The sequence below is a fragment of the Pristiophorus japonicus genome, unplaced genomic scaffold (assembly GCF_044704955.1).
Source record: "Pristiophorus japonicus isolate sPriJap1 unplaced genomic scaffold, sPriJap1.hap1 HAP1_SCAFFOLD_141, whole genome shotgun sequence".
Lineage (NCBI taxonomy): Eukaryota > Metazoa > Chordata > Chondrichthyes > Pristiophoridae > Pristiophorus > Pristiophorus japonicus.
In genome coordinates this window covers 1,596,499-1,619,620 of record NW_027251082.1, presented here as the reverse complement: position 1 = coordinate 1,619,620, position 23,122 = coordinate 1,596,499, and the positions used below count along the sequence as shown (strand labels likewise).

Here is a 23,122-nt window from a genome sequence, read left to right as displayed (position 1 = left end):
TTCTGGGCCATGAGTTTACAGATTGTCCTCTCCTGCTGATGGTGCATCATGGATGCCCACTTTTAAACGGCTATTTCTGTGCTGAATCTACATCAATGATTTAGATGAAGGAATTGAGTGTAATATCTCCAAGTTTGCAGATAACATGAAGCTGGGTGGCGGTGTGAGCTGTGAGGGGGACGCTAAGAGGCTGCAGGGTGACTTGGACAGGTTAGGTGAGTAGGCAAATGCATGGCAGATGCAGTATAATGTGGATAAATGTGAGGCTATCCACTTTGCTGGCAAAAACATGAAGGCAGAATATTATCTGAATGGCAGCAAATTAGGAAATGGAGAGGTGCAACGAGACCTGAGTGTCATGGTACATGAGTCATTGAAAGTTGGCATGCAGGTACAGCAGGCGGTGAAGAAGGCAAATGGTATGTTGGCCTTCATAGCGAGGGGATTTGAATATAGGAGCAGGGAGGTCTTACTGCAGTTGTACAGGGCCTTGGTGAGGCCTCACCTGGAATATTGTGTTCAGTTTTGGTCTCCTCATCTGAGGAAGGATGTTTTTGCTATTGAGGGAATACAGCGAAGGTTCACCAGACTGATTCCTGGGATGGCAGGACTGACATATGAGGAGAGACTGGATCGACTGGGTTTGTATTCACTGAAGTTTAGAAAGATGAGAGGGGATCTCATAGAAACATATAAAATTCTGACGGGACGGGACAGGTTAGATGCAGGATGAATGTTCCCGATGTTGGGGAAGTCCAGAACCAGGGGACAACAGTTTAAGGATAAGGGGTAGGCCATTTAGGACTGAGGTGAGGAGAAACTCAGAGAGTTGTTAACCTGTGGAATTCTCTTCCGCAGAAAGTTGTTGATGCCAGTTCGTTAGATATATTCAAGAGGGAGTTAGGTATGGCCCTTATGGCTAAAGGGATCAAGGGGTATGGAGAGAAAGCAGGAAAGGGGTACTGAGGGAATGATCAGCCATGATCTTATTGAATGGTGGTGCAGGCTCGAAGGGCCGAATGCCTACACCTGCACCTATTTTCTATGTTTCTATGTCTCTATCCCATTGATCACAGTGGTAATGCCACACAGCACGATGGAGGGTGTTGTTCGTGTGAAGACAGAACTTTGTCCCCACATTGACTGTGTTGTGGTCACTGCTACCAGTAATGTCTGTGAGAGGTAGATTGGGGAGGACGAGTTCAGGTCTGTTTCCCTGGTGTTGGTTCTCTCACCATTTGCCACATGCCCAGTCTGGCAGCTTTGTCCTTCATGACTCGGCTGGCTCTGTCAGTAGTGGATCTACCGAGCCACTCTTGGTGATGGACATTGAAATCTCCAACTCAGGGTACATTCTCTGACGTTGCTACTCTCAATGCTCCTTCCAAGTGTTGTTCAACATGGAGGGTTCCTCAACTGAGGGCGGGCGATATCTGGTAAACAGCATGTGCTTTCCCTGTACTAACTGTTTGACCTAATTCCACAAGAACTCATATGATCGAGAGTCAATGTTAGGAATCTCAGAGCCAATCCTTTCCGACTGTTACACAAATGTGCCCCAACTCCACTGGGGCTGTGCTGCTGGAGGAAGTGGACCAACACTGGGATGGTGTTGGGAGAATCCACAATGTTGACTGCTAGGGATGGATCTCTGAATAAGATTATGATTATACAAGACTTCAATGTTTCGAGAGCATTTCATGGTGTATTGAGATATTTACAGAGTACTTATCTCAATGGTTAATATTTAAGCAATTTCCTTTGGTTCCTTGGGATCAAACCTTTGCTTCTTTTATTATTCCTCCCCTCGATAAAGGAGATGCTTGATTGGGTAAGGTCATTCTTTACAAATAACCTGTTGTTCCTGTTCGAGTGTCAGATAATATAGACCGTCCCGGGAATGGAATTCCTGGACTGAAGTGGAAGGACTGTAATCTAGAGGGCTAGGAATGGAATTCCTGGACTGAAGTGGAAGGACTGTAATCTAGAGGGCTTGGAATGGAATTCCTGGACTGAAATGGAAGGACTGTAATCTAGAGGGCCTAGGAATGGAATTCCTGGACTGAAGTGGAAGGACTGTAATCTAGAGGGCTTGGAATGGAATTCCTGGACTGAAGTGGAAGGACTGTAATCTAGAGGGCTTGGAATGGAATTCCTGGACTGAAGTGGAAGGACTGTAATCTAGAAGGCTTGGAATGGAATTCCTGGACTGAAGTGGAAGGACTATAATCTAGAGGGCTTGGAATGGAATTCCTGGACTGAAGTGGAAGGACTGTAATCTAGAGGGCTTGGAATGGAATTCCTGGACTGAAGTGGAAGGACTGTAATCTAGAGGGCTTGGAATGGAATTCCTGGATTGAGGCTGGAGTTGTGTCACGTACGCGAGTCCGATTGATCCATTACAGCGACCATCGCTCAGATACTGCCGTTTGGGAACATTTATTGATTGGGAATGTTTTGACCCTGCTGGCCTGGGATCCAATGCATCAGAGAACAAGGTTGCTGCAATCTGACTTTTCATCTTTTATCCCTCCTTTGTTTCTGTCACTTTCGCATCTTTTGTTCTCAATTTTAATTCAAGACAGGAATATAAACTATGTTATCTTTGTCCTCGGTATTTTATAGGTGTATAAAAAATCGCACATTATCTCACTTTTAATTTAAAACTGTGTACAATACGGTGAGCTGGATTAAGTTGCAGTGAAATTTTGTGATGACATTGGTTCAATGAGTCTGTTTGTTCAATGTCTGTGATTAATGTCAGTTACAGTGATGCCTAATGATGTCATCTGGGATTTCCCTCTGCTCAATGTAAGGAGCTCCCTTCAATGTTTCACCTCACACAATCAGCAGGTCTCCTCCAGCACAGATACCAGAAGTGAGTCACAGAAGGGAAGTCATGGTTGTGTCTCGCATCCCACCAGCGCCTCCCATGTCTGATGAATTTCTAGCCATGTTTGATAGATGGGCTCTAGAAGGCATGATAAGAAAATTATTGATCGACATACAACATATTTACTATCCTCTACTCGCTGCTTTTGGTGTTCCGAGTAAGTATCTATGTTCAATTATTAAATATATAAATCATGTTTCACTGTAATATCATTCTTGCTCTGTACCAAGGGATAATCAGTTATTAATGGTATTCTATTGCATTTTGTTTATGCACGTGTTGTTGTTTAAAAATAATGGGACATCCTCACTGCTGTTAGTGTATCTGGTACCTCGCTGTTAGTGTATCTGGTACCTCGCTGTTAGTGTATCTGGTACCTCACTGTTAGTGTATCTGGTACCTCGCTGTAAGTGTATCTGGTACCTCGCTGTAAGTGTATCTGGTACCTCACTGTTAGTGTATCTGGTACCTCACTGTTAGTGTCCCTGGTACCTCACTGTTAGTGTCCCTGGTACCTCACTGTTAGTGTATCTGGTACCTCACGGTTAGTGTATCTGGTACCTCACGGTTAGTGTATCTGGTACCTCACTGTTAGTGTATTTGGTACCTCACTGTTAGTGTATCTGGTACCTCACGGTTAGTGTATCTGGTACCTCGCTGTTAGTGTATCTGGTACCTCGCTGTTAGTGTATCTGGTACCTCACTGTTAGTGTATCTGGTACCTCGCTGTTAGTGTATCTGGTACCTCGCTGTTAGTGTATCTGGTACCTCACTGTTAGTGTATCTGGTACCTCGCTGTTAGTGTATCTGGTACCTCGCTGTTAGTGTATCTGGTACCTCTCTGTTAGTTTATCTGGTACGTCACTGTTAGTGTATCTGGTACCTCACTGTTAGTGTATTTGGTACCTCGCTGTTAGTGTATCTGGTACCTCACTGTTAGTGTATCTGGTACCTCGCTGTTAGTGTATCTGGTACCTCGCTGTTAGTGTATCTGGTACCTCACTGCTAGTGTATCTGGACCTCACTGTTAGTGTATCTGGTACCTCACTGTTAGTGTATCTGGTACCTCACTGTTAGTGTATCTGGTACCTCACTGTTAGTGTATTTGGTACCTCGCTGTTAGTGTATCTGGTACCTCGCTGTTAGTGTATCTAGTACCTCGCTGTTAGTGTATCTGGTACCTCGCTGTTAGTGTATCTGGTACCTCACTATTAGTGTATCTGGTACCTCACTGTTAGTGTATCTGGTACCTCACTGTTAGTGTATCTGGTACCTCACTGTTAGTGTATCTGGTACCTCACTGTTAGTGTATCTGGTACCTCACTGTTAGTGTATCTAGTACCTCACTGTTAGTGTATCTGGTACCTCACTGTTAGTGTATCTGGTCCCTCACTGTTAGTGTATCTGGTACCTCGCTGTTAGTGTATCTGGTACCTCGCTGTTAGTGTATCTGGTACCTCGCTGTTAGTGCATCTGGTACCTCGCTGTTAGTGTATCTGGTACCTCGCTGTTAGTGTATCTGGTACCTCGCTGTTAGTGTATCTGGTACCTCACTGTTCGTGTATCTGGTACCTCACTGTTAGTGTATCTGGTACCTCGCTGTTAGTGTATCTGGTACCTCACTGTTAGTGTAACTGGTACCTCACTGTTAGTGTATCTGGTACCTCACTGTTAGTGTATCTGGTACCTCGCTGTTAGTGTATCTGGTACCTCACTGTTCGTGTATCTGGTACCTCACTGTTAGTGTATCTGGTACCTCGCTGTTAGTGTATCTGGTACCTCGCTGTTAGTGTATCTGGTACCTCACTGTTCGTGTATCTGGTACCTCACTGTTAGTGTATCTGGTACCTCACTGTTAGTGTATCTGGTACCTCGCTGTTAGTGTATCTGGTACCTCACTGTTAGTGTATCTGGTACCTCACTGTTAGTGTATCTGGTACCTCACTGTTAGTGTATCTGGTACCTCGCTGTTAGTGTATCTGGTACCTCACTGTTAGTGTAACTGGTACCTCACTGTTAGTGTATCTGGTACCTCACTGTTAGTGTATCTGGTACCTCGCTGTTAGTGTATCTGGTACCTCGCTGTTAGTGTATCTGGTACCTCACTGTTACTGTATCTGGTACCTCGCTGTAAGTGTATCTGGTACCTCGCTGTTAATGTATCTGGTACCTCGCTGTTAGTGTATCTGGTACCTCACTGTTAGTGTATCTGGTACCTCGCTGTTAGTGTATCTGGTACCTCGCTGTTAGTGTATATGTTACTTCGCTGTAAGTGTATCTGGTACCTCAGTGTTAGTGTATCTGGTACCTCACTGTTAGTGTATCTGGTACCTCAATGTTAGTGTATCTGGTACCTCACTGTTAGTGTATCTGGTACCTCACTGTTAGTGTATCTGGTACCTCACTGTTCGTGTATCTGGTACCTCCCTGTTAGTGTATCTGGTACCTCACTGTTAGTGTATCTGGTACCTCACTGTTCGTGTATCTGGTACCTCACTGTTAATGTATCTGGTACCTCGCTGTTAATGTATCTGGTACCTCGCTGTTAGTGTATCTGGTACCTCGCTGTTAGTGTATCTGGTACCTCGCTGTTAGTGTATCTGGTACCTCACTGTTAGTGTATCTGGTACCTCGCTGTTAGTGTATCTGGTACCTCACTGTTAGTGTATCTGGTACCTCACTGTTAGTGTATCTGGTACCTCGCTGTTAGTGTATCTGGTACCTCGCTGTTAGTGTATCTGGTACCTCACCGTGCTGTCGGCTATTGATTCTTTAAATGATATTGCTCCATCAAGATTCAAATGTTCTGTATTGAACTCAAGCAAAGATATTGGAAGAGACACTTTATTTCCTGAATTTGAGAATCCTCGCTACACTGCACATTTGTATCAGATCAGAAGCAGGTTTTCTAAGTTTCGGGAACTTGCCACCAAATGACGACAGGTGATTGACCTGAAACAGTCACTGTGTTTCTCTCTCTCTGATGCTGCCTGACCTGTTGATTATCTCTCGGATTTTCTATTTTTATTTCAGACGTTCATCATCCACAGTATTTTACTGTTGTGTTCACCGAATGCTCGCCATGTTTACTTACACACAGTGCGAAGAACAAATCCTGACAGATCATACACACCTTCTTAAATCACTGAAATATCTCCTATTTTCTATGTTTCTCCTATTTTCTATGTTTCTATGTTTCGAATCATTCAGTTCCAGCCAGTGCCTCATGTTCCACATTCTCCAGTTCTGCATTACTGCCACTGCTTCTGATGGTTGGAACAGATTTATCCGGGTCATTTTCATTCTCACTAAATGCTCATTCAGTCAGATTTCCAGACATTTATTTGCAATCTTTGTTTTGAGTTTACAATTGCCTCTCATGTATGTCTGCCACAGCTCAGTGGGTCTCTCAGTGAGAATCGGAGTAATTCTCTATTGTACCCTGCTTTCATTCAGCATAAAGAATGTCAGCTGATTGTAACTGAAGTATTAATGATCAAACAATCCTTTGATATTTTTCCATCTAATATACGATGCACAAGTTGGAAACCAGCATGTGAAAGAAAACAAGAATAACTCATATCCATTTGTGTTCAGATACTTTACAGAAACATTGGGCAGCACTTTACCTGTGGAATAAGTCGTCCGATTTCGATGCTAAAACAAAGAATTTAGTTGGACATTCCCTGGTCAATGATAACCATTTATTTTATTCAGAGTCCATTCTTTGCCATGTTATTCGGAAATTCTTTCTTTCAATGAGCGACAATTTCAACAAAAAGGTGTAAAGCTCATTGTTCAATACACTTCCTGCAGCCCAGTTATCTTTCTAACTGCTGTACATTTGTATTTAATAACCTAACATCGTCATATTAGCTTCATACATTTTAAGTAGAACCACCTGTAATTATTGCACGCCACAATTGCAGTCGATGTTTATTTCTGTTACACTCACTTTCAGTTCGAATTAGAATCCATATCCTCAGCAGGAGCAAGAATACAATGAGGGTCTCCCTCCCTCTCCCCCTATCACCGCCCCCTCCCACCAACACAGCGGCACAGAAGTGAATCTCACCGCTCTCGGTGCTGACTGATCCCGGGACACGAAGGCTTCCTGAGAGGTTCTTGACCCGTGTGTCCCTGTTACCTTGGGCAGTGTTGTTGCCTGCTGAGCTAAAGGTAGATCTATCATTTAATGTCTCATTGATCAAACATCTGTTCATTTCATGTTGTCTTTATCCCCATTTCATTTATTGATTCCTTATTATTTTTGCAATAAACCCTGCATTCATTTCCTCAGGTACGAGAATTAGATTATATCATTTCATGTCACTAATGATTTGCAGATTGCAGACCGAATCCCATCAATCTTCTGCTCTTGCTCCCAGCCTGATGTTTAATTTAACTGGTTATTTCCTTTCCTCACAGTGAACTTAGTGACGATAATGATCCTGTCCCGGGGAAAGTGTGGACTCTCCAAATGTGTCACTCGTTACCTGGTGGCCATGGCAACAACGGATCTACTGGTGGTGATCCTGGATCTGATACTGAGGCACATTCCGATTCGTTATGAGGAACAGTTTATTTTCGTGTATTCCATCCCCCTGTGTAATATCCACGCCGTCCTGCTCTATGCAGCCACAGACTGTTCTGTCTGGTTCACCGTCACTTTCACCTTCGATCGATTTGTGGCCATTTGTTGCCAGAAGCTGAAAACTAAATATTGCACCGAGAGAACGGCGGCTGTGGTTCTGGGAACAGTGACTGTGCTGAGCTGTTTAAAGAACATACCCTGGTATTTTATGTTCACAAGTAGGTATGTGCTTTATAACAACCCCTGGTTTTGTTACACTAATTATGCATCACTGGGCTGGGCAGTATTCGAACTACTTCATTATATTCTAACCCCGTGTGTCCCATTTATTCTGATCCTGCTGCTCAATGCTCTCACTGTCAGACACATTTTACTGGCCAGCAGAGCTCGCAGGAGACTCCGGGGTCACAGCAGTGGGGAGAGTCCCAGAGACCCCGAGATGGAGAGTCGCAGAAAATCCATGATTTTATTGTTTGTTATCTCGGGGAATTTCATCCTGCTATGGGCAATGTATATGGTGGTTCTTGTGGCAAACCGGCTTGTTTGGATTTCACATCTTGTATTTATACCTGCGTTAGTAACTGAACTGGGTTACATGCTGCAGCAGCTGAGTTGCTGTACAAACACTGGGATTTACGCCGTGACACAGACTAAGTTCCGGGAGCAGTGGAAGAATGTGCTGAAATATCCCTTTGTTGTAATTGTAAAATGCATTAAACGATAAGAAGCAGCAGAGACTTTACAGCCTCAGAACTCAATGCCACCAGATAATGGGGGGGAAATCCCGGTTGGGGGCTTCCTTCGGACAAATGCCTCCGACCGGAGGATATTTTATGTAAACCTTCGATTCCCATCCGAGACCTTCATTCCATGTGTAGCGTTAGGGAAATGGCCTTCCCCATACGTACAGTAAAGCTGGAGTCACATGGGCCTGAAGCACCAATCACGCTGCAGTATTCTCAGTGATAATAATGGCAACTCGCTTTTTCAGAGTTCCCAATATTATCAATGTGAATAAACACCTCAATATTGAAAAGCAACAGAATAAATTAAAAACACATCACATATTTAAAATTAATTGAAATTAAAGTCAATTAAATGTTTTGTTAAAAAAATGTTTTGGAATTTTTTTAACATGTTTCAATAAGGTTTAAAATAAATGATCCTTGGTGGAAAGGGTTTTTACTGTAAAAATATGTATTTAAGTTTATTTTTGATATGTTTTCGAACTCTTACACTGGTAAAAGTAATGTATCGACCTGCTTTTACCTGGTTTAAGAGTTTGAAGGACATTCTCTGGGCATGATTTGGGCAAATGACCCAATCTCACCCACACAAATGGTCTTCTCCCCGGGATTTGGAGAATCCATATGGAGAAATCTTTGACAGATCGGAAAAGCCGGTTTCCGGGGCATGTACACTTGGGCCTGACCTGGTGAGGCCGGAATTTAAGGCCCATTGTGTCCGAGCCACTCTCCCTCATGGTGAATATTATCACACTCACTCACACACTGTCTACACAGGGCTCCCTGGGCGGGGAGTGACAATCTGTCAGGATCCTCTGCAAGGTCAGCAGTGACCTGCAAAAGGATGGCACCCCCTAAAGTACCACCTAAAGTAGCTGGTCTCCCGCCTGCACTAAGGTGGCAACATCCGTTGCCTAGACAATGGGGTAGTGTTCCTCAGGACCACTCCCTGCCTCACATATGGATGTTCTCACTCGCGCTCGGCACAGCATATACAGCTCTGGTACCCAGCACAAAGCTGGTGGCAGGATCTATTCCCATTGGCTGGTTGATGTCACTGACCTTCCCCTTCCCAGAAGTGAGGCCAGGTGAGTTACAGCGAGAGTCGAGGTCAGCAGCAGATAGAGGTTTGTTCACCAAAGCAGTGAGTGAGTGGCTAGGGGGAGCCACTCGGCCCGGCCCTGCACCAATCCCCACAACCCAGCATGGTAAGGAGGAGGTCCAACACCAGGTACGATGGCAGCTCCTGTCGGCCAGGCTTTCCATCAGTGCCTGAATCTGACTGCAAGAGACCTACGTCTGTCTTCACTAATCGTTTTCTCTTCACATATCTGTGGAAGCTTTTGCAGTAAATAGGAGCACGATTAGTCCATTGAGCCCCTCGAGCCTGCTCTGCCATGCAAGATCATGGCAGATGGAGGCTTGTAATAAATGCACCGAAAGAATCCTGGGCGATTTTAACCTACATATTGATTGGACAAAGCAAATTGGCCAGCGTAGCCCCGAGGAAGAGTTCATAGAGTGTATCCTGGATGGTTTCCTTGAACAGCATATTGCGGATCCAACCAGCGAGCAGGCTATCTTAGATCTGGTACAGTGAAATGAATGACCATAACATGGTTCAATTTGAAATTCTGTTGGGCGGTGAGTAAGTTAGTTCTCAAACCAGTGTCCTAAGCTTAAATTATTGAGAAAACAAAGGTATGGGGGCAGAGTTGGCTAAAGTGGACTGGGAAAATAGATTAAAGTACGGGACGGTTGATGATCAGTGGCAGACATTTAAGGAGATATTTCTTAACTCGCAACTAAAATATATCCCAATGAGATGGAAAGACTGTAAGAGAACGGATAACCATCCGTGCCTAACTGAGGAAATAAGGGTCGGCATCACATTGAAAACAAGGGCCTGCAATGGGCCAAGATCAGTGGGAGACCAGAGGATTGGGAAACGTTTAAAAGCCAGCAAAGAACAAATACAAAATTGACAAAGAGAGGGAAGATAGAGTATGAAAGGAAACAAGCACGAAATATAAAAACACAGTAAGAGTTTCTACAGGTACATAACAAGGAAAACAGTGGCTAAAGTAAATGTTCCTCCCCTGGAGGATGAGACTGGGGAATGGTCGAGACATTGAACAAATATATTGTATCCGTCTTCACTGTAGAAGCCACTGAAACACCCCAATAGTGGATAAGCAAGGGGCTGTAGGGAGGTTGGAACTTCATACAATCACTATCGCTAATGAAGTAGTACTCAGTAAAATAATGGGACTAAAGGCGTACAAGTCCCCTGTGTCATGTATTTAACCATCTTGTAATGATTTGGTCATGTAACTGTAACTCATGCACACTGTACCTGTACCCTAGAAATGCACACCCTGACCACAGGGGGTGAACTTGCGGGAGACACTCCTCACCTGGGTTTCCAGGTATAAAAGGGCAGGTCCCACCCAGGGTCAGTACTCCTTAGTCCTGCCAATAAAGGTGAAGGTCACAGAGTGACCGTGTCTGATATATCCATGCCTCGTGTGAGTTTGTAGTAAGGTGCAGAGACACTACATTTGGGGACGAGAAACGGGAATCACCGAACCACGAGGATGGCCACCGGTGGCACAGAGGAACGTTACTGTGTGGGTGAGGACTGGGATGACTTTGTGGAAAGACTCCAGCAGAGCTTTGTCACAAAGGACTGGCTGGAAGAGACAGCGGCTGACAAGCGGAGGGTGCATCTACTGACCAGCTGTGGTCCACAGACGTATGCATCTACTGACCAGCTGTGGTCCACAGACGTATGCATCTACTGACCAGCTGTGGTTCACAGACGTATGCATCTACTGACCAGCTGTGGTTCACAGACGTATGCATCTACTGACCAGCTGTGGTCCACAGACGTATGCATCTACTGACCAGCTGTGGTCCACAGACGTATGCACCTACTGACCAGCTGTGGTCCACAGACGTATGCATCTACTGACCAGCTGTGGTCCACAGACGTATGCATCTACTGACCAGCTGTGGTCCACAGACGTATGCATCTACTGACCAGCTGTGGTCCACAGACATATGCATCTACTGACCAGCTGTGGTCCACAGACGTATGCATCTACTGACCAGCTGTGGTCCACAGACGTATGCACCTACTGACCAGCTGTGGACCACAGACGTATGCGCTGATGAAAGACCTGCTCGCACCCCAAAAGCCGGCAGACAAGTCTTTTGAAGAGCTCAGCCAACTGATCAGTGAGCATCTCAAGCCGGCAAGTAGTGTACACATGGCCTACACCGGTTCTACTCTCACCGGCACCGGGAGGGACAAAACATCTCGGACTTCGTGGCGGACCTGCAGTGCTTGGCCAGTTTCTGTAAGTTCTCTGATGCCTGCAGCGGGAGATATTAAGGGACTTTTGCCATCGAGGGCATTAATCATGCCAGCATTTCCAGGAAGCTCATAGAGACCAAGGACTTGACTTTAGAAGGGGCGGCGTTGAAAGCTCAGACCTTTATGGCAGGGGAAGAGGAGACCAAGCAAATTTACGCACGCAACCCTGGTCCCAACGTGGCGATGGACCAGGGAGTTAACATGGTGAAAACTGCTCGGGACCCCACAGGCAGGCAAGGGCATTTCGAAACCACCCAGGCAGCAACAGGCTCTAGGGTGGGCCTGCAACAAGGACAATGGAGAGGGGATTGGCAATTCACGCCATCTCGAGGAACAATGCGTCCCGCGATAGGACCATTAACACCCACCATCAGAGTGCTTAGAAACAGCCAAATGGGCAATCAGAGGGGAATGCTGGGTAATAGTCCCTTTGTTAACCGCAATCTCAATCTCAGCTCATGCTGGAGATGTGGGGGGTAGACACACTGCAAGAAGCTGCAGATTCCAGCAATATACCTGTAGGATTTGTAATATCAGTGGACACTTGGCCAGGATGTGCAAAAAGGCAGTAGCGAGGCTAATCTGTGAGACAGAGGAACCAGATGAGGGATCTGCAATGCAGGATGATGCCTGGGGTAAAGCCATGGATGCTGAAGTTCAGCGGGTTCACGTGGCTGACGTCCACAGCTCATACACTAAACGTCACCCATGATGATGCAAGTCTTACTGAATGGCATCCCGGTGCACATGGAGCTGGATACGGGAGTGAGCCAGTCACTCATGAGTGCCCAACAATTTAAGAGACTATGGCCACACAGAGCTAGCAGGCCCAAACTGGAACGCATTGACATGCAGCTACGGACTTACACCAAAGAGCTCATCCCAGTGCTGGGCAGTGCAAACTTGGTGGTAACATATAATGGATCACAGAACCGGCTGCCACTCTGGGTCGTTCCTGGAAATGGCTCCGTGCTTTTGGGGAGGAGTTGGCTAGCTGGGATGAAATGGAAATGGGGGGATGTGCACGTCATTTCATCTGTGGAGCGAAATTCATGCTCACAGGTCCTGCAAAAATTCAGGTCACTGTTTCAACCCGGTGTCGGAACGTTCAAGGGCACTAAAGTAGTGATACACATCACTCCGGGCACCAGACCAGTGCACCACAAGGCCAGAGCGGTGCCGTATGTGATGCATAAAAATATTGATTGTGAATTGGACAGGCTGCTCAGAGAGGGCATAATTTCGGCCGTTGAATTCAGCGACTGGGCCAGTCCCATCGTTCCTGTGTTTAAAGCAGACGGCTCGGTCAGGATTTGTGGCGACTACAAAGCCACCATCAACCGAGTGTCGCTGCAAGACCAATACCCGCTCCCGAGAGCAGAGGACCTTTTTGCCACACTGGCAGGTGGTAAGCTGTTCACGAAGCTGGACCTCACTTTGGCCGACATGACTCAGGAACAGACTGAAGAATCCAAGCTTCTGACCATCACGACACACAAGGGATTATTTATCTACAACAGGTGTCCGTTTGGCATTCGTTCGGCAGCAGCTATCTTTCAGAGAAACATGGAAAGTTTGCTCAAGTCCATCCCTGGAACGATTGTGTTCCAAGACGACATTCCCATAACGGGTCGAGACACCGAGGAACACCTCCACAACCTGGAGGAGATGCTACGCCGATTGGACCGGGTAGGCTTGCGGCTGAAAAAGGCCAAGTGTGTGTTTTTGACCCCAGAGGTCGAGTTTTTGGGCAGGAGGGTTGCTGTACATGGGATCAGGCCCACTGAATCAAAAACTGAGGTGATTCACCGGGCACCCAGGCCTGGAAACACGTCGGAGCTGTGATCATTCCTGGGACTTTTGAACTATTTCGGGAACTTTCTGCCGAACTGAAGCACATTGTTGGAGCCGTTACACATGTTCCTGCGTAAAGGTTGTGAATGGTTTTGTGGGGACTGTCAAGAACGGGCTTTCAATAAGGCGAGGAACTGCTGTGTTCCAACTAACTGTTGACTTTGTATGACGCCTGTAAAAAACTGGTTTTAACATGCGATGCGTCATCCTACGGGGTTGGGTGTGTGTTGCAGGGTAACGATGACGGCCAACTCCAACCAGTGGCTTACACCTCCAGGTCGCTCTCCCAGGCAGAGCGTGGATACGGCGCAGTTGAGAAGGAGGCACTCGCGTGTGTGTACGGTGTGAAAAAGATGCACCAGTACCTCTTCGGTAGACGGTTCGAGCTAGAGACGGACCACAAGCCGTTAACATCCCTGTTGTCCGACAGTAAGGCTGTCAATGCTAATGCATCAGCTCACATACAGCGCTGGGCCCTCACACTGGCTGCGTATGACTACACCATACGTCACCGGCCAGGCACCGTAAATTGCGCTGACGCACTCAGCGGGCTCCCACTGGCCACCACCGAGGGAGCGTCGGAGCAGAGCGCTGAGATGGTCATGGCCGTTGAGGCTTTTCACACTGCGGGCTCCCCCATCACAGCCCGCCAGATCAAACTCTGGACCAACAGGGACCCCCTCCTATCCATGATAAAGAAATGTGTCCTGACTGGGGACTGGGTGCCCGCACACAGGGTGTGCCCCGAGGAGATCAGACCGTTTCACAGACGGATGGATGAGCTCTCCATCCAATCCAACTGCCTGTTATGGGGCAGCCGGGTAGTCATGCCCCAGAAAGGAAGGGAAGCGTTCATCAGGGAACTCCACAGCGAGCACCCTGGCATCGTGTTAATGAAGGCCATTGCCCGGTCACATGTATGGTGGCCAGGGATTGACTCAGACCTGGAACACTGAGTTCACAGATGCACGACGTGTGCTCAGCTGGGCAATGCCCCCAGGAAGGCCCCACTCAGCCCGTGGCCCTGACCCACCAGCCCATGGTCACGTATTCACATCGACTATGTGGGCCCGTTCATGGGGAAAATGTTCCTGATCGTTGTCAATGCGTACTCGAAGTGGATCGAGTGCATCATATTAAACTCGTGCACGACATCCACCACCGTGGAGAGTCTGCGTATGGTTTTCGCGACCCACGGTTTGCCGGATATCCTGGTCAGCGACAATGGCCCGTGTTTTACCAGCCATGAGTTCCAGGAGTTTATGTCGGGCAATGGGATCAAGCACGTCCGGACAGCGCCTTTCAAGCCGGCCTCCCTATATTCAAATCTAAATTGTTGATATATACCGCAAAAAGCAAGGGACCCAGTACTGAGCCCTGCAGAACCCCGCTGGAAACATCCTTCCAGTCACAAAAACATCCATCAATCATTACCCTTTGCTTCCTACCTCCAAGCCAATTTTGGAGCCAACTTGCAATTATACATTCACCTGACTCCGACCGCAAGGGACCTACGTTTGTCTTCACTAATCTTTTTCTCTTCACATATCTATAGAAGCTTTTGCAGTCAGATTTTATGTTCCCGGCAAGCCTCTTCTCATACTCTATTTTCATCCCTCTTAATTAAACCCTTTGTCCTCCTCTGCTGAATTCTAAATTTCTCCCAGTCCTCAGGTTTGCTGCTTTTTCTGGCCAATTTCTATGCCTCTTCCTTAGATTTAACACTGTCCTTAATTTCCCGTGTTAGCCACGGTTGATCCACCTTTCCCGTTTTATTTTTACTCCAGACAGCGATGTGCAATTGTTGAAGTTCATCCATGTAATCTATAAATGTCTGGCATTGCCTATCCACTGTCAACCCTTTAAGTATAATTTGCCAGTCTATCCAAGCCAATCATCGAAGTTACCTTTCCTTAAGTTCAGGACCCTAGTCTCTGAATCAGCTATGTCACTCTCCATCTTAATAAAGAATTCTACCATATTATGGTCACTCTTCCCCAAGAGGCCTCGCACAACAAGATTGCTAATTAATCCTCTCTCATTACACATCACCCAGTCTAGGATGGCCAGCTCTCTCGTTGGTTCCTCGACATATTGTTCTAGAAAACCATCCCTAATACACTCCAGGAAATCCTCCTCCATCGCATTGCTACCAGTTTAGTTAGCTCAATCAAGATGTAGATTAAAGTCGCATGATAACTGCTGTACCTTTATTGCATGCATCCCTAATTTCCTGTTTGATGCCATCCCCAAGCTCACTACTATTGTTTGGTGGTCTGTACATAACTGCCACGAGCATTTTCTGCCCTTTGGTATTCCGCAGCTCCACCCATACCGATTCCACATCATCCAGGCTAATGTCCCTTCTTACTATTGCGTTAATTTCCTCTTTAACCAGCAACGCTACCCTGCCTACTTTTAATTTCTGTCTAACCTTCCTGAATGCTGAATACCCCTGGATGTTGAGTTCCCAGCCTTGGTCACCCTGGAGCCATGTCTCTGTAATCCCAATTATATCATAATCGTTAATAGCTGCGTGCGCAGTTAATTCATCCACCTTATTACAACTACTCCTCGCATTGAGGCACAGAGCCTTCAGGCTTGTCTTTTTAACACCCTTTGTCCCTTTAGACTATTTCTGCAATGTCACCGCTTTAGATTTTTGCCTTGGGTTTCTCTGCCCTCCACTTTTACTATTCTCCTTTCCATCTTTTGCTTCTGCCCCCATTTTATTTCCCTCTGTCTTCCTGCATTGGTTCCCATCCCCCTGCCATATTAGTTTAACTCCTCCCCAACAGCACCAGCCAACACTCCCCCTCGGATATTGGTTCCGGTCCTGCCCAGGTGCAGACAGTCCGGTTTGTACTGGTCCCACCTCCCCCAGAACCGGTTCCAATGCCCCAGGAATTTGAATCCCTCCCTGCTGCACCACTGCTCAAGCCACGTATTCATCTGAGCTATCCTGCGATTCCTACTCTGACTAGCACGTGGCACTGGTAGCAATCCTGAGATTACCACCTTTGAGGTCCTACTTTTTAATTTAACTCCTGGCTCCCTAAATTCAGCTTGTAGGACCTCATCCCACTTTTTACCTTTATCGTTGGTACCTGTATGTACCACGACAACTGGCTGTTCACACTCCCCCTCCAGTATGCCGACAGCTGCTCCGAGACATCCTTGACCCTTGCACCAGGGAGGCATCATACCATCCTCGAGTCTCGGTTGCAACCGCAGAAACACCTTTCTATCCCCTTTTGATGCATTTTGTGAATGCTAATAAGGAAAGGGTAAACACATTAAGTGGTAGGCCACTTAATAGTGCAGATGAACAAAGGGACCTTGGAGTGCTTGTCCACAGATCCCTGAAAGTAGCAGGCCAGGAGGATAAGGTGGTTAAGAAGGCATATGGAATGCTTGCCTTTATTGGCCGAGACATAGAATATAAGAGCAGGGAGGTTATGCTTAAATTGTAAAGTACTTTGGTTAGGCCACAGCTGGAGTACTGCGTGCAGTTCTGGTTGCCATATTGCAGGAAGGATTTGATTGTACCTGAGAGGGTGCAGAGGAGATTTACTAGGATGCTACCTGGAATGGAGAATCTTAGTTATGAGGACAGATTGGATAGGCTGGGTTTGTTCTCATTGGAACAAGGAGGTTAAGGGGAGACCTCATCGATGTCAACAAAATATTTAGAGGCCTGGACATAGTGGATAGTAAGGGTCTATTTCCATTGGTGGAGGGGTCTATTACAAGGGGGCATAGTTTTAAGGTGGTAGGTGGAAGGTTTAGAGGGGATTTGAGGGGGGGTTCTTTACGCAGAGGGTTGTGGGGATCTGGAACTCGCTGCCTGGAAGATTGGTGGATGCAGAAACCCTCACCACTTTTAAGAGATGGTTGGATGGGCACTTAAAGTGTAGTAACCTGCAGGGTTACGGACCTAGAGCTGGTAATTGGGATTAGACTGGATGACCTTTTGTTGGACGGTGCAGATATAATGGTAAGTACTGCAGGGAATAGAATACGGCCAGGGTGATCTCTTGGACTAGTGTCGATCGCCTGGATGTGTTGGAGAGGAATTTTCCCAGATTTTTTCTCCCTAAATTGGCCTGGGTTTTTATCTGGCTTTTGCCTCTCCCAGGAGATCACATGGCTCCGGTTGGGGTGGAGTGTAGAATGTTTCAGTATAAGAGATGTCACAGTTGTGTGAGGCGGACTGGTTGGGCTGGGTGCTCTTTGCCTTTCCGTCATTGTTCATAGGTTTATATATAACCTTCAGGGCTGCTGACCGAGGGCCGTGTGGCTCTTTGTCGGCCGGTGAGGACACGATGGGATGGAATGGCCTCCTTCTGTGCTGTAAATTTCTATGTTTCTATGTTGCTATGGAATTTAGGGTGAGAAGGGTGGACCCTGCAAGGGAACAGACTCTCTGGCTCCCAGGACAAATTAATCAAAGTGAGTGTTACCCATGGGAGCCAGCGCCAGATCCAGTCAATAAAGTGAACCATCTTGCCAGCTTCTGACTGGGGATTGCCGTTGGACTCAGCTATTGACTGGGTGAAATCTCTGAGCCACACACCAGGCAGGTCCCAGAGACAATCCCCAGTCTGCACATACAAATGTACACAAAGACTGTCAGTAGATAAAGTCTGTCAGACAGAATAACCTGGCATGTTCCTGTCCCACCTCCCAGTAACACTATCTCTCGGAACATACAAAGAAACGTGGCCAATTCAGGAAAAGCCTCCGGGCAATTGCTCTCCAATTGCCTGAGGCTCCAGGGAGAGCACTGTTGCTCCAGTAACATCACAATCTAAAGTGTCCACTCACTCCCTGTAACTGGCAATGTCCTCTCAGAAACGTTTCAACTTCCCCTTTTAAAGGTCTGTAGTGAGCCCACACTCACCATATGAGCTCACACTCACTCTGAGTTCATGACCCTCCTGTCCTCCCTCAATCACTCCCTCCATGTAAATTCCTCAACCCATATTCACAGACACCTCCTTGTCCTTGCAATCTCTCGTTGCCTTGTTACTCCAACAGTGTCAATTACAGATGGGACCATCTCTGACCATTTCCTTGTATCGCTCTAGACCCACATGCCCCTTTCCCCAAGACAAACCTACTCCTTTCTGTATCTGCCCCTGGAATAAAACTCTCCCCAAACTCTCTTACAACTGCACTTATCAACTCAAAACGGTCCAACCTTTCGCCCTCTTTTAACAATGGCATTTCTGCAGTCACCGATCTGCTCAACCAGACCCTCACCACCACCTTTCATTCCCTAGTCCCTATTAAAAATAATACGCTTTCCAATGCTTGCTCTTACCCCTGGTACAACCCTCATCCCACTGCCCCGCTCTCTCCCCATAGCCCTGTATCAATCCCAAACTAATCCCACTGCCCCTGCTCTCTCCCCATAGCCCTGTATCAATCCCAAACTAATCTCACTGCCCCACTCTCTCCCCATAGCCCTGTATCAATCCCAAACTAATCCCACTGCCCTGCTCTCTCCCCATAGCCCTCTGTCGTTTCACAGATACTCTCAGAGTGAGATGGGTCTTCGAGTCACCAGTCAGTGTACAGATGCAGTATATTGTAGATAAATGTGAGGTTATCCACTTTGGTTGCAAAAACAGGAAGGCAGAATATTATCTCACGTTGACAGATTAGGAAAAGTGGAGGTGCAACGAGACCTGGGTGCTGGTACAACCCTCATCCCACTGCCCCGCTCTCTCCACATAGCCCTGTATCAATCCCAAACTAATCCCACTGCCCCGCTCTCTCCACATAGCCCTGTATCAATCCCAAACTAATCCCACTGCCCCACTCTCTCCACATAGCCCTGTATCAATCCCAAACTAATCCCACTGCCCCACACTCTCCCCATAGCCCTGTATCAATCCCAAACTAATCCCACTGCCCCACTCTCTCCCCATAGCCCTGTATCAATCCCAAACTAATTCCACTGCCCCACACTCTCCCCATAGCCCTGTATGAATCCCAAACTAAACCCACTGCCCCACACTCTCCCCATAGCCCTGTATCAATCCCAAACTAATCCCACTGCCCCACTTTCTCCCCATAGCACTGTATCAATCTCAAACTAATCCCACTGCCCCACTCTCTCCCCATAGCCCTGTATCAATCCCAAACTAATCCCACTGCCCCGCTCTCTCCCCATTGCCCTGTATCAATCCCAAACTATTCCCATTGCTCCGCTCTCTCCCCATAGCCCTGTATCAATCCCCAACGAATCGCACTGCCCCACTCTCTCCCCATAACTCTGTATCAATCCCAAACTAATCCCACTGCCCTGCTCTCTCCCCATAGCCCTGCATCAATCCCAAACTAATCCCACTGCCCCACCCTCTCTCCATAGCCCTGTATCAATCCCAAACTAATCCCACTGCCCCGCTCTCTCCCCATTGCCCTGTATCAAACCCAAACTAATCCCACTGCCCCACTCTCTCCCCATAGCCCTGTATCAATCCCAAACTAATCCCACTGCCCTGCTCTCTCCCCATAGCCCTGTATCAATCCCAAAATAACCCCACTGCCCTGCTCTCTCCCCATAGCCCTGTATCAATCCCAAACTAATCCCACTGCCCCGCTCTCTCCCCATTGCCCTGTATCAATCCCAAACTAATCCCACTGCCCCACTCTCTGCCCATTGCCCTGTATCAATCCCAAACTAATCCCACTGCCCCACTCTCTCCCCATAGCCCTGTATCAATCCCAAACTAATCCCACTGCCCCGCTCTCTCCCCATAGCCCTGTATCAATCCCAAAATAACCCCACTGCCCTGCTCTCTCCCCATAGCCCTGTATCAATCCCAAACTAATCCCACTGCCCCGCTCTCTGCCCATAGCCCTGTATCAATCCCAAACTAATCCCACTGCCCTGCTCTCTCCCCATAGCCCTGTATCAATCCCAAACTAATCCCACTGCCCTGCTCTCTCCCCATAGCCCTGTATCAATCCCAAATAATCCCACTGCCCTGCTCTTTCCCCATAGCCCTGTATCAATCCCAAAATAATCCCACTGCCCTGCTCTCTCCCCATAGCCCTGTATCAATCCCAAACTAATCCCACTGCCCCGCTCTCTCCCCATAGCCCTGTATTAATCCCAAACTAATCTCACTGCCCCACTCTCTCCCCATAGCCTTGTATCAATCCCAAACTAATCCCACTGCCCTGCTCTCTCCCCATAGCCCTCTGTCGTTTCACAGATACTCTCAGAGTGAGATGGGTCTTCGAGTCACCAGTCAGTGTACAGATGCAGTATATTGTAGATAAATGTGAGGTTATCCACTTTGGTTGCAAAAACAGGAAGGCAGAATATTATCTCACGTTGACAGATTAGGAAAAGTGGAGGTGCAACGAGACCTGGGTGCTGGTACAACCCTCATCCCACTGCCCCGCTCTCTCCACATAGCCCTGTATCAATCCCAAACTAATCCCACTGCCCCGCTCTCTCCACATAGCCCTGTATCAATCCCAAACTAATCCCACTGCCCCACTCTCTCCACATAGCCCTGTATCAATCCCAAACTAATCCCACTGCCCCACACTCTCCCCATAGCCCTGTATCAATCCCAAACTAATCCCACTGCCCCACTCTCTCCCCATAGCCCTGTATCAATCCCAAACTAATTCCACTGCCCCACACTCTCCCCATAGCCCTGTATGAATCACAAACTAAACCCACTGCCCCACACTCTCCCCATAGCCCTGTATCAATCCCAAACTAATCCCACTGCCCCACTTTCTCCCCATAGCACTGTATCAATCTCAAACTAATCCCACTGCCCCACTCTCTCCCCATAGCCCTGTATCAATCCCAAACTAATCCCACTGCCCCGCTCTCTCCCCATCGCCCTGTATCAATCCCAAACTATTCCCATTGCTCCGCTCTCTCCCCATAGCCCTGTATCAATCCCCAACGAATCGCACTGCCCCACTCTCTCCCCATAACTCTGTATCAATCCCAAACTAATCCCACTGCCCTGCTCTCTCCCCATAGCCCTGCATCAATCCCAAACTAATCCCACTGCCCCACCCTCTCTCCATAGCCCTGTATCAATCCCAAACTAATCCCACTGCCCCGCTCTCTCCCCATTGCCCTGTATCAAACCCAAACTAATCCCACTGCCCCACTCTCTCCCCATAGCCCTGTATCAATCCCAAACTAATCCCACTGCCCTGCTCTCTCCCCATAGCCCTGTATCAATCCCAAACTAATCCCACTGCCCTGCTCTCTCCCCATAGCCCTGTATCAATCCCAAAATAACCCCACTGCCCTGCTCTCTCCCCATAGCCCTGTATCAATCCCAAACTAATCCCACTGCCCCGCTCTCTCCCCATTGCCCTGTATCAATCCCAAACTAATCCCACTGCCCCACTCTCTGCCCATTGCCCTGTATCAATCCCAAACTAATCCCACTGCCCCACTCTCTCCCCATCGCCCTGTATCAATCCCAAACTAATCCCACTGCCCCGCTCTCTCCCCATAGCCCTGTATCAATCCCAAAATAACCCCACTGCCCTGCTCTCTCCCCATAGCCCTGTATCAATCCCAAACTAATCCCACTGCCCCGCTCTCTGCCCATAGCCCTGTATCAATCCCAAACTAATCCCACTGCCCTGCTCTCTCCCCATAGCCCTGTATCAATCCCAAAATAACCCCACTGCCCTGCTCTCTCCCCATAGCCCTGTATCAATCCCAAAATAACCCCACTGCCCTGCTCTCTCCCCATAGCCCTGTATCAATCCCAAACTAATCCCACTGCCCCGCTCTCTCCCCATTGCCCTGTATCAATCCCAAACTAATCCCACTGCCCCACTCTCTGCCCATTGCCCTGTATCAATCCCAAACTAATCCCACTGCCCCACTCTCTCCCCATAGCCCTGTATCAATCCCAAACTAATCCCACTGCCCCGCTCTCTCCCCATAGCCCTGTATCAATCCCAAAATAACCCCACTGCCCTGCTCTCTCCCCATAGCCCTGTATCAATCCCAAACTAATCCCACTGCCCCGCTCTCTGCCCATAGCCCTGTATCAATCCCAAACTAATCCCACTGCCCTGCTCTCTCCCCATAGCCCTGTATCAATCCCAAACTAATCCCACTGCCCTGCTCTCTCCCCATAGCCCTGTATCAATCCCAAATAATCCCACTGCCCTGCTCTTTCCCCATAGCCCTGTATCAATCCCAAAATAATCCCACTGCCCTGCTCTCTCCCCATAGCCCTGTATCAATCCCAAACTAATCCCACTGCCCCGCTCTCTCCCCATAGCCCTGTATTAATCCCAAACTAATCTCACTGCCCCACTCTCTCCCCATAGCCTTGTATCAATCCCAAACTAATCCCACTGCCCTGCTCTCTCCCCATAGCCCTCTGTCGTTTCACAGATACTCTGAGTGAGATGGGTCTTCGAGACACCAGTCAGTGTACAGATGCACTATTTTGTGGATAAATGTGAGGTTATCCACTTTGGTTGCAAAAACAGGAAGGCAGAATATTATCTCACGTTGACAGATTAGGAAAAGTGGAGGTGCAACGAGACCTGGGTGTCATGGTACATCAGTCATTGAAAGTTGGCATGCAGGTACAGCAGGCTGTGAAGAAGGCTTATTGGCATATTGGCCTTCATAG

At 47.6% G+C, this 23,122-nt stretch overlaps 1 protein-coding gene across 1 annotated transcript in view; it reads left to right on the top strand.

The window, feature by feature from the left end:
* The first annotated feature begins 2,976 nt into the window (after nucleotides 1-2,976).
* LOC139242650 (probable G-protein coupled receptor 139) overlaps nucleotides 2,977-23,122 on the top strand; it is a 41,163-nt gene continuing 21,017 nt past the window's right edge. The window contains exons 1-2 of the mRNA XM_070870454.1: nucleotides 2,977-3,050; nucleotides 7,322-8,197. Of these exons, the coding sequence (XP_070726555.1) occupies nucleotides 2,981-3,050; nucleotides 7,322-8,197 (946 nt within the window). The 5' untranslated portion in view covers nucleotides 2,977-2,980. The remainder of the gene's footprint in view (nucleotides 3,051-7,321; nucleotides 8,198-23,122) is intronic.